The 12,090-nt window shown below is 51.2% G+C and overlaps 3 protein-coding genes across 3 annotated transcripts; all 3 read left to right on the forward strand.

Moving 5' to 3' along the window:
- Nucleotides 1–3,536: 3,536 nt before the first annotated feature.
- On the forward strand, nucleotides 3,537–4,644 carry BO72DRAFT_71108 (uncharacterized protein). The gene has a single exon (XM_040950637.1). It carries the CDS (start codon nucleotides 3,975–3,977, stop codon nucleotides 4,527–4,529), a length of 555 nt encoding a protein of 184 aa, XP_040802784.1. The 5' UTR covers nucleotides 3,537–3,974; the 3' UTR covers nucleotides 4,530–4,644.
- Nucleotides 4,645–7,366: 2,722 nt separating this feature from the next.
- Nucleotides 7,367–9,384, forward strand: BO72DRAFT_374723 (C2H2-type zinc finger protein; the record flags this gene model as incomplete). The annotated part of the gene is made up of 2 exons (XM_040941144.1): nucleotides 7,367–9,163; nucleotides 9,220–9,384. The coding sequence occupies 2 exons, from the start codon at nucleotides 7,367–7,369 to the stop codon at nucleotides 9,382–9,384; spliced, it is 1,962 nt and encodes a 653-aa protein (XP_040802785.1).
- Nucleotides 9,385–10,761: 1,377 nt separating this feature from the next.
- BO72DRAFT_485198 (uncharacterized protein) lies at nucleotides 10,762–12,064 on the forward strand. Its single transcript, XM_040947882.1, has 3 exons — nucleotides 10,762–11,179; nucleotides 11,251–11,351; nucleotides 11,472–12,064. Exons 1-3 carry the CDS (start codon nucleotides 11,068–11,070, stop codon nucleotides 11,637–11,639), a joined length of 381 nt encoding a protein of 126 aa, XP_040802786.1. The 5' UTR covers nucleotides 10,762–11,067; the 3' UTR covers nucleotides 11,640–12,064.
- The last annotated feature ends 26 nt before the right edge of the window (nucleotides 12,065–12,090 follow it).

Here is a 12,090-nt window from a genome sequence, read left to right on the forward strand (position 1 = left end):
ATTCATACCCCGCTTTCTGGGTATACCGGGACCCCTTCCACGCGATAAGAACTTCTGCATTGTCCCTTGAAGGAGGGGGAGGAGGGTGGAAAACCAGAATCGCCGTTCTCGGCCGATGGATGACAGAAAGGAGGAGGTGGACATGTGATCTAGAAGTGGAGGGAGGGAGAGGAAGCAATGTACGGAGTACAGGTTGATGCATTGGCAATCCCTGCTCAATCTGAAACCACTTGATTATGCCATCAAGTCAGAAGGATGAGGGGGAGGGGGTGGCCGGTGGCCGGTGGGCAGTCAGTCGTTCGGTTGGTACGGAGTACGGAGTACCGTACCTTGAGTTTCCTTCGCCCCCGGTAATGAGTACCGAGCGACGTGGTGGGAAAAAATCTCTATTGATAATCTATTCATCGACTTCAGTACAATACGTACCTACTGAAGTCGAATCTCCGTCCACTAGCTAGTTGCTTTGTGACCCGACTGACCGGGCACCTCCTCAGCTGTGCGATTGTCCCTCCCCTCCCCTTATCTCTTCCATGGTTGAACAACCACCTCAACCACAATCAAAATCCAGGATCATCTTGGCAAAAGGGGCAAAAGGGTCCTGGGAAAACCTGATTGAGCTAGCTTCTGCCCCTCAGTGGCGGGTGGGCGCCCGCGTGTGTGTGCGTGTCTGGCGGTGGGTGTGTGTGTGTGTGTGTGTGTGTGTGTGTGTGTGTGTGTGTGGAGGAGGTGATGTGTGCGTTTACTTTCCACCTCTAAGTTGTTGGTGTGGGAGAGGCAACAGAAGTTTGATTCGGTAATCAATTCTGCAGGTGGGAGGTTTAGTCTGCACACCTTATGTTTTTCTGTTCTGTTTGGGCGGCAAGGGTGATCAGCTACTGCTGAGGTACGGAGTACTAACTTATACAAGGTAGCTTTAGTATCGGTAGGCTGGCACAGTGCAATTATTCGCGGATAAGGTCAATGATTAACTTCTATTTTGTCCTCAAATCTATGTACAGTAAGTTACTCATACATTGTGGTGATTCTCCCCTCCCGCCCTGATTGATCTAGTAGATGACGAGCTTGCGCTTATTGGTCGGTGGGAGTGCCACGTCGATCATCCAAACACGGGGGCATTGCTGCTACTGCACTTAGTCTTGGAGCTAGTCGGGGCTACCTAATCAATCTATTCATTTTACCCGTGTGTGTGTGAACTGTTCGGCGTGGTTGCTGTAGTGGGGGTAGCATTTAAGGATGATGATGATGGAAATGGGTGAGCTTCCATGCGGATAAAGTTGAGTTAAAATGGTTTGATCTCTGTGGAAAATGCGATGTCGGCACAAGTACGATCCCTTTTTTGAAGCGCTGTCCTCTGTATGTACTTGGTTCAAGTCTATACCGAGGTCTGCTATAGATGCTGCTTTATATAGAGAGTGGCCTGCTATCTGTGCAGTGGTTATCATGACATGAAGTCGTTTGTTGAAGCGAATCATTGCATCAGAATAGATATGGGGAAGCTTGACTAGGTTGGATTGATCAAGGGTCTGGCAATTGAGGGGTCGTGAGGGGTCGATCCCAGAGGGGATGCATAGATATCTACTACTCATGCTCGTACTCCGCCGTAGCACAGCAAGTAGTTTGCAACTTGATAAGATGTTATACCAACGAATCGCGAGTCACATTGGAAACCGGGCGGGAGCTAACGCGTTAGTCACATTCGCCTTGAGAACACGCACAAGTCTCCTGGATCAAGCAATTGGATATGGAGAAAGTACTACCTAGTGAGTTGCGGGGCAGGGCTTGGGGTCGACCGAACCAGTCATTGCCACCACTCCCAGGAGGTACAGTACATACGTCAGTAGTGCCTAGCTATCTGGTGGGGGTGAATCCGAGCTAAAACCCATCGAGGAGACCTTGCTCCATCATCCTGACATACATGCAGACCTACCGACAAATATATTAGGCTTGAGCAGCTCAGAACCTGACATGGTTTACTGTGATCCGGTTCAGTCCCCTGCTGAAAACAGCGGGCAGGTCGTAGGGCCCAGACGTACGAAGTACAGAGCAGGACTAACCAGGAAAGGGGACGGACAATCTGCCTGAGAGCCCCTCAACGCCCACGATCTGAGTCAAAACGTCAAAGCGGAAAGACTAATGCATCCTTTGCATTGCCTTCGTCCTTCCAGACGAGAGTGACAGCCAGCACGATTCGCGACACGCCAGAAAGGCAAAGCGGGATCCTGCGGCGTAGCGCTTTATGTTATTTGACCGGGGGAGGGGAAGCAGTTTGTACTTGACTCTCCTCAGTCCAGACTATACCCCCCCTCACGGAGTACAGTACTTCAATACAGGCGTTAGTCGTTTTGATCCCACAGCCCCGAGTTTATTGGGGCTAAGAAAGCACATCATAACCCAGCAAGTGGCGCAAGATAGACTTGCGCGTTTGAGATACAGTTCTCGCGAGATGTCATAGACAGGAAGAAGCTTCCAGTGCTTCCCGTGCCGTTTGCAGTTGGGGGCGGTCCCGGCGGAGGTGGCAAGCAAGTAGACAGTAAGTGGTAAGAAAGTGGGGAGCAATTGTCTTCTGGGTTCTTCTATCTTGAGTTTGCCCCAGGCCTTTCAATGAGTTTAACATCCTTCAGTCCAGTCGCTCCTGACCAGCAAATCTTGGTCAGGCGTGAAAATGTGAAGTTTGAAGGAAGTCCCGGATATGGCGATGATGTCTAGATCATTGGTGGAAGGGAGGGGCTTGACAGCTTCTGTCGCTGGTGGCCAGGAACAAGCTTTTCCGACGACCTGATCGATCATGAATCTTGAATTAAGGGTAGATGATGACGATGATAGTGACGACGACATTGACGAAGATGCTGCTGCTGTTGCTGCTGCGTTGTTGCTGGGCGAGTTAGAAATCTGGGGAGTGCACACGGGAAGGTAACATTGTGTGGGAAGGGAAGAAAGTACTAGGTAGTCATGACTTTATTCTGGAAGTCACGGCAAGGTACCGATTGTGTTGGTGGTCTGCGCTGTTCTAGCCCACTAGAGATCTTTTTATTGAGTAGCATGCATTACCATAGTAGTATTTTGAGGGAGATGGAAATGTCATGAATTGAAACCTGCTGCTACCTGCGAGAAGAACTCTTTCCATGTAAGGTACTGCAGAGTTCGGCCCCGGAAGATTGCACCTGACTGCAGGAGTGGAAGGTCCGGAACTGAACTTAGGTTCCTGTGTGACCTTCTGTTCGTATTCCATGCTGAAGCTCACCCCTCGCTACTCCTCTTGGGGTGATTGATATTGGCTCCTTGTCAGGCCTGTGGGTTGGATTACTCAATAGCAATCACTGTCACCTATGTTGCAGCCTGCAACAGCATCTCACGATAACCTCTATTTTTTTTGTTTCTTGATTTTAGCTAGTACATACATACATATGAGTACAATACCTTTCGCTGCTAGTGTCACCACTACGTACATAGCACTTAGAGTATATCGCCCTGATGCCGAGAGTGGAACCGTAAGGAGTCGGTCAGCCTGGTTATGGTTCGGTCCCCGAAAACAGCTGCTCCCCACCTCCCCGAGCTCTCCGAACTGCTAATGTGTCACGGGTTGCCAGGTGGCCAGCTTTCCCAACAAACTATAGTAGCATACAGGCATACACTCCCAGTGATCAGGTTCGGATCTCTGTAGCGAAGCGACAAGGTTCTGAAGAAAGCCAAAATCAATAAAATCAATGGTAAGGAGAGAACCAGACTACTTGTTCTACCACCTTTTTGTCTTGGGGCCAAAGTTACCTGAGGTACGGGGGACAAAGGGGCCGACCCCGGCTCGTCCCAAGTGGTTAACGTCACTGGACGTTATGGTCCATGGGTCTCTGCCAGCACTTTTCCGGTCAGCCCTGGAATTCAAGCGATCCAAGCTAGCTGGTTCCAATCCATGAAATCATGTCAACCATAATCCCTACGAGTCAATCCCTGAGGGACAGGAAATAGCAGCCGATCGGATGCGTCTGCGCTGCCTTGCCCCACCTCGCCGCCTGAACGTACCTGGTGCCTCAACAAGACGGAGAGCGCCCGTATATGATGGGCCTGGTTGGTTTAATCGAGGACCCTTTGATGGAGAGGGGGACCACGGTTGCCGAGACCAAAAACTTGAGTCGAGAGTCGAGACTGATCTCTTTTTCCTTTCGTTCCCCCCCCTCCCAGTCAGTCAGTCAGTCAGTCACGCACACACACACACTCTCTCTCTCTTTCTAGTGTCTAGTCTTGTTGATCAAGATGAGGAAATCCGAAAGAAAACAATAAATGTTTCAAACCCATTCACCCGAAGACTACCCGGTCAGTTCCTCATCTCCTCCCATTACTTACCCTTATCCAGTTCTATCGAGTGGTTCAGATTGAGGGAGTGGGGTGGGCAAGGATTGCCATGGCGATTAGTAGTGCTAAGCGCTGGGTTCCTGAGACGGGTTTCATACCGGCGCGTATTGTATGTATCACCTCCCCCCATCTGCTCAAGCGGTGCAATGTATGCCCGATATCAATCAGTTACAAGGATATAACTTCCTTTCTTCATGCTGAACCGCCAACATAGCACTCTTGTCTGTGTCTCTTTCTAGGATCAAAACAATCGGATTGAAGGAGAGGAGAATCAGAAGGAAATGCTTTCCCGCTAGCCTGATGATGCATTGATGATGATGAATGAAATGAAGTTCTCAGTTGCAGTCGAAGTATTGTACACCTGGATACTCCCTCCCTCGCACTACCCAATGTTCTAAACCATCCAAGCTTGGCTCGATGAGGCCAAGAGGAGACCAAGAGTGGCCTATGAATTCATCCTAGCTGGAGAGAACTCCACCGGGTATGCAGTCGATGATTCGTGTCGGTCGGTCCGGACCAAGTCGTCAGTACCTGGGGCTAGAGAGGGTTTCACCTATCAAAACGTCAGTTCACTATCCAGTAGCGCAGTCCTTCTCGCCCCTCCAGAGTGAGTTGATTCGCCTGAACCTAATGTAGACGAAGTCATCATCATCTGGATTTGGTGATCTTCGTCGCGTTTTCCAATTCATTCCATACATAGAACGTGGCAGGCGATGAAGTGTTGAGGAACAGGGTGCCCTCCGACCGGGACAAATTGCTGAATATTAGAAGTATGTATGTTCAATGGCAGATGAACGCACTGTACGTAAAACATGCAGTAACTTACAATTCATCAGTCTGTAGACATTCACCTGGTAGTATACCTAGTACTGCGACGACCCTTTCTTCTCTCCTCCACAAAGTATACCTCCCTTCCCATACTTCTCCGTCCATGGTTCCCTTTCCCCTCTCCTGCCCCTCGTTTCGCCGCAGTCGACCGTTGTTTCCGATAAGCCTCCCAGTCTCCCAGTTGCTATCCTCCTGTAGGGTGCCTTCTGGCCCTGAGGTGGTCCTGAAGTGGTCCTGGGGTGATCATCCTGAGGTGGTCCTGACGCCCGGTACTATCGTCGTCACCATTCATCTGTTCGGCCTGGCCTGAGTGGGTTGCCGTCATTCTCACTCGGGTTATAGGCAGGCTACTCGCCGTACTCAGTACTTGTATGCATCTCTTCGCCCGTCCGTTCCTCTGCCGTCTCCGCTGGCTTGTCTTGTTTCTCGTCTGGTCTTGAGTTTCGGATTGATCAGCCTCCTCTTACCCTCCTCCCTCCCCCCTTCCTATTGCTCACATCATCTATCCTCTCTCTCTCTCTCTTTCTTTCTTCACTTATCCTTCACTCACCTGGCATCCTCTTCTTCCTTCCACTTCCTCCCATCCACCCCTCCTGTGAATAATCGTATCTATTCTTCTTCTTCTATCCGATTCTACTATTCATCCTCCCTCAACTGGTTTGACCTGCATTATTCATCTTCTCGCAATCTTCCTTTGGGATCTTCCCCGCATACCTTTCCCGAGAGCTAGCGAACCACCGAGTTTCGTGGTCCTGGTGCCTGTACATCCTCGCCCAGTAGACCTCAAATCTGTTGTGGGTCTGGGTTCTCCTGCCAGTATAATCGGGCGTCCCTTTTTAACTAAACAGAAGAGGGAGGAAAGAAGAAGGAAAGAAGAACAAAAAAAAGAGCAAAAAGGATCTCCCTTTTCCCAACCAAACCCTCTCAAAACGGGTCACATTGAAGCGATCATCTTATATTCGAGCTGGCCTAGGATCCGATTTGACCTGTCTCTTGACCTATATATCTTATTTTGGCTGATTTGCTCTCTCCGGACGATCCGTAAACCAGGGGCTTTCCGATCGGTTTACGATTCCTCCTATTTTTATTCCACTCTAGTCCAGGTCTTGGCTGGGTCGGTGTCCTGACTGTCCTGACTGTCTTACCTACTCATACCTTGACCTTTACCCTTACCCTTACCCAGTTTCCGTACCCATTGACTCTTACTTACCTATTACTATTACCCACACCACCACCACCACAACTGCACCACTACCACCACCACACTCCCCCCAACAACAATCTTCCAGGACTCGACACCAAACGGGAAACTCTCGCTCGAGTCCGCCGCCGCCGCCGCCAACTTGAACCTTACACCATTTATCTCTTACCACTGACCACTGACACTGATAACTCACCACCAAACCACTCTCAGTACTCTCTCTCTCTCTCTCTCTCTCTCCCTCTTCTTCCAACTCTTATCCCATCGCTATCTTTTCACTTTCCACTTCCTCCTCTTCTTCCTCAGTCCCTCTCTTCCTTCCTCCCCGTCTATCGGCCTACCTACCTACCCATCTACCCGTGACTGAGTGCCCGCTGCCTTTTCCTGGTCAGGCCGATCTGTAAGCGATGCGTTCTTGCACCTAATGGTCGTTCCTTTCCATCTATCGTGTACCACCTGGCTACCCTTGCTTCGCCATCGTCGTCGGGCATTCGGTTAAACAAGTCATCGCCATCATCCTTCTCTGAACATTCCTTACTCTCTCACCCCTCGCTCGGTTTTTGGGAGGCAAGTGAATTTTTCTTCATTCCGGTGTAAGTCCTTTTGCTTGTTTTTCTTTCTTTTTTTTTTTTTCTGTTCTATTTTTCGTCCTCCAGACTAGCTCGGTTTCTCACCGACCGCACCCCTCGGTCCCTCTTTCCCCCCATGATGTTTCAGTTACCGCATATTGAGAGGCGAAAATTCATGGAACATCGAAGATAAATTACACCTGAAAGTAACGTGGATTACCTGCTTACCTTAACTGCGCTATGATGTCTAGGACCACTTTGCACCGTGCGATCGACACCGCGTTTTTGACATTTTGAAACCCACCCTCATTCCTCTCCCTTGAAACCGATCGAGTTTGTGTGTCGACCGTCATCCCACCATTTCTGTTATCGACGACAGTACATAGCTGTGGGCCCAATCCACAGTCGTCTTCCTGCCAATATGTCTTCATTCTTACCTGTCAATACTATGTCCACCTCACAAGATCGGGTCATGGAGGACGCGACGACATCATCCACCCCTCGCCCTCATTCCAGCTCCGACGCTGCATCATCTTTAGGCACCAAGACGGACGAGAGCACTCCGCGGAATGTAAATATCAACGATGACTCCACCCGCCCGATAGACTCGCAAACCAGCGCATCGTTAACGTCAGATGAGCCCGCACATGGAGATTCGGACGGGGAACGTGAAGGCTCTGATAACGAGGACAACAAGGACAATGCTCCCCCATCGAAGAAGAAAAAGGGACAACGCTTCTACTGCACTGATTTCCCACCATGCAACTTGAGTTTTACACGGAGTGAGCATCTGGCTCGGCACATCCGGAAACATACCGGCGAACGCCCGTTTCAATGCCACTGCTCCCGCCGCTTTTCTCGACTGGACAACCTGCGCCAGCATGCCCAAACCGTGCACGTTAACGAGGAGATTCCAGGAGACTCGCTGGCGGCGACAGGGACCAGATTCCAGCGACAAATTCGAACAGATCGCGTTCGTCCCCAGGGTCGCGCGAGAGCGGGCACGGCGGGCAGTCAAGGTACTCATAGTAGGGGCCATAGCAGAAACCTTTCTGCCTCGAGCATCACCTCCACTGCATCGACATTCAGTCAACCGCAGGAGCTTCGCCGACGGCCTGCGCCATTGATGATGGCAAATGATCGAGCGCGACTGATGGATACGTTGGATGCTCCCAGCACCCCTCCGGGGCGGGGCCTGCCAGGACCGCAGGCCGGTGGCTCCCCTTACACACCTTCACACCATGTCTTTGCGGCAGGGCCTCATGGTAGCCCTCATATTGCTTCGCCAATGTCTACAGTGTCCCAGGCCTCGGGATTCTGGGAAGGCAAGACAGCCGCTCGTCGATTGTCTGTGCCATCAGGCGCAAACCCATTCGCATCGCAGCCTGCCAACGTCTATCCTCCAGGTTATGCTCCACCCCCCGCGTACGTTGCGCACGGCGGAGTGTACGCCAGCCCCGTTAGCACTAATTACTCCCTGTCTCGCGATGAGATGAATCACGGAGCTTCGGACGCCGATCTACGCAGAAGGACATGGCACCCCTCGACCTGGTCTGCCGTTCCTCGGCCAGCCACCAGTGGCCTCAGTAACTACCAGACCCCCGAAGTGTTCCACCCGTCGGCGAAAACCAATGGGTCGGCGGAGCAGCCTCCGCGACTGCCAGGTATTGAGAGTTTTGATAAGGTGGTGGCTCACCGACCGCTGACCCCGCCCGTTCGACGACCGAGTCCCATGCAAATGGATAATCCGACCAAGCAACCGCCGAACTACAACTTTGGAGGAGGATTTAATTACACGCAACCGGCCAGCCGACCAGCGCCGCCAATTTCGGGCCCCGGTCATCGACGGGGTCACGTCTCTTGGGATATGTCGCTGCACACAAACCTAACCGGACTTCACATCCGGGACAAACCATCTCAGCGAGATGCGGCAAACTGGAGCCAGCAAACCATTGCCGAACTCCAGAATGTTGGTTCCCGGCCATCCTCGTCTTATCAGCAACAACTGCAGGAATCTCGTGGACATGGCCATGCTCCGTCATTCAGCAGTGTTACTATGAGCACCCAGGCGACGCGAACGTCACCCGAAGATTCCAGCAGCAGCGAAGGAGTCCATACCCCGTCTACTGCATCTTTGGAATACCATCCCGCAATTGTGCATAACAATGGATATGTGGAGCAGCATCACCCGCCTTTTGCCTCGGAAACATCTCAAACAGTACGCACACGTTACCAGAATCAACGATGAGGGCCAGATCACTGATTGGAATGCAGGCTTGCCCCCCTCTAGCCCCCCAACCTGATAGCCACTACGGCAAACGTGACCTTCGGTCCGATTTCCTTCCTCATTCGGTTCGGGAACCTGGAATGGGTCGACTGGAAGCGCTCGTCGCTGTCGCCACCAGCGAGAACAAAAGCGCCACGAAGCTCTTTATCTGAACGGCCTCTGAATGGGAATTGTGCCTGTGATTTACGAGTATTTTCCTATTTTCATCCGGTGATCACGTCCTGAGCGATCCCGCATCCGAAACCGACCTTGCTCGGGCTCGCCGCTCTTTCTCTTTACATCTGTTTTGAGCGGGAGTTGTATAGTACGAGGCATTGGCCTCTTGTCATGGGTTTCCTCGACCTTTTCTTTGTTTTGGATATAGCCGCGGAGTTCTAGAACCTGGACCTCTCTCGTATACTCGGAGCTGCACGCACCGCTCGGCTGCGGGAATCTTTATGAAGTGATGAATGATGAAATAATGCATCGGTGGGTTGGAACAACTGGGGCTTTCGCAATTCCTACTTTTATCTTGTTCGGGGTCTTTCCTCTCTCTCTCTCTCTCTCTCTCTCTTTCCTCTCTGTCTCTGCATGTTCTGGCGTTCTCCCTCTTTGTCCTTCCGGAACGGAATATTGTCCATAGTGCATGAAGATACCCCCCCGGCCTTGATCTCGAGCGAGTGCAATGAGATCACGGAAGGAGTCTCCTACTCTGGTCGTGGTGTGGCTTCGATTGTTCGTCTGACGCTGTCTATACCGAGGTTTATTTGCTTCTTTCGGTGGTGGTGATGATGTGAATTGCTGCAGCTGGCCATCATGTTTTAGTATGTCATTTTCTTGGCGACTGTGGGGCCTTGACGCTTCATGTCTTTGGATTTTGTTTCCTTTTTTTTTCTGCTTTGCAAGGGGTTCAGCAATTAGTTGCGGGTAACAGTAATTGAGCCAATACCAGAACGAAACCAATTTAGATGCAATGATGCCAAGACCAAGACCTGGACCGGGACCCGAAGGCAGGAGGGGATAATCAGCCACAGAAGAATAAGTAAGTTACTCATAATTTCCCCTGCAGCTTGAAGCTGGCTAAATTAGGAGGCCGGACCCATCATGACGTTGTCGAGTCGAGTCTCCACGATCTCAGTAACGTCAAACCCACGGGTTAAGGTACCTTTTCCTGGTGACAGACCTTGTCAGCCAGATCACCATGGAACAAGCCCCAGTGGATGATGATGACTCTCAGGTGACGTAGTATCGGCCGATGGCTGCCGCACCCGACTCGGCGTCTTCCTCCACTGTTGAGGAGTATGTGTGCTGGAACTTGTAGAATGAAAGAGGGTTTGCAGTGAATTTGTTCACTTGAGTTATGTACTAGGAGGTAGTAGTAAAAGACTAAACCTGGCAGAGATGCAAACCCTTCAAATTCAGCTGTTGTACAAACAAAGCAGGTAGCAAACAACCCGAGGCTTTCCCCGCACAGGAAGCACAGTACGTGCAGTCTATGAATAGTGAGACGGTGCCTCGTAGAGAGAAAACCGACTAAGCAATCTTAGTCCCCGAACCCAGCCCAGCCCAGCCCAGTCCACAACACCACAACCACGACGACGACGTCATACCCTGTGATCCCAACCCGCTTGCGCCAGCAACCACGGACTTGAAGGGAACAAACAGCCAAGATTCCACGTAGCACACGACGACTATATAATACTACTCCTCATCGCACTCAAACCTGAATAGCTCACATTTTCTTCACTTAACAAACTCCGCAATCCAGGAACAACACACAAACCAAACCCAACCAACCAACCCACCAACTTTTTCTACCACCCCGCTTCCCAACTACCTACGCAAATCTCATCACAATGGCTCAGAGTCGCACTGGAGTTTACGCCGCTGTTGCCGCCCTCGGTCTGGGTGGTTACTACCTCTACCGCGCCGGTGGTGACCCCAAGGGTGCTACGCAGGAGGTTAAGCGTAAGTTTCCTGCCGTGGTCTGCGCGGTCTCGATGATACACAGTTAGGAATGTTAACGCCACTTTCTACAGACGATGCCCACCTCGCCCGCTTGAACGCCCCCACGGGTAACCAGGCCGAGAAGGCCGGAGAGAAGGCCGCTTATGAAACTCGCTTGAACGTTGATCAGGCGGTACGTTTTAAGCCCCTCCCCTCCCTTCCCTCTCTTTTCCCCTCCGACCTCAACCTCCTCATATACTTCAAGGAGAAACTTTGCAACTCGCGCTGACAATTTGTTTCCACGGGGATATAGGTCGACTCCGCCCGCGCCGAGGCCAAGAACCAGGCCAGCCGCCTGGACCAGATCCGCCAGGACACCACCGCAGAGCTGAAGTCGGGCGCTGAGAAGATCGAGTCCAAGGTCGAGGAGAAGGCCTCCGAGGCCAAGGGTGCCCTGTCGGGATGGTTCGGCAAGAAATAGATTTTTCTTTGGTTGCCTCCGAGCAGACAGACCGATCGCTTCGAAACACTTTCGCGCGCGCGCGCGCGTGTGTGAGTTGAGTCGAGTGAAGTTGTGTCTGGTGCCTCCTGGAATATCCTTCTTTCTGTCTTGTTGTTATCGTGTCTCTTTTCTTCCTCATTTCACGGCGGGAGTTGAGTTGATTCCTTTCGCGATCTGATTTTTGTTTTTGTGAAAAACCTCACGTTTGTGTTTCCTGAAGGAAGAAAAAGTGAGGGGATTGCATATGCTTGGCTGGGCCTTGCGTGTGTTTCATTTCTTTTTTTTCTGTTGCTGTTATCTTTGTCGTCGTCGTCGTCGTCGACGGCGACGAATGATGGTTGATGGATGATGTTATTATCGTGATGATGGGTTCGGGGAGGTTTATGATTGATACTATACTCGAGTCGGTTCAATAATATCAATTTCTCAA

The sequence above is a fragment of the Aspergillus fijiensis genome (genome assembly GCF_003184825.1).
Source record: "Aspergillus fijiensis CBS 313.89 unplaced genomic scaffold BO72scaffold_16, whole genome shotgun sequence".
Lineage (NCBI taxonomy): Eukaryota > Fungi > Ascomycota > Eurotiomycetes > Eurotiales > Aspergillaceae > Aspergillus > Aspergillus fijiensis.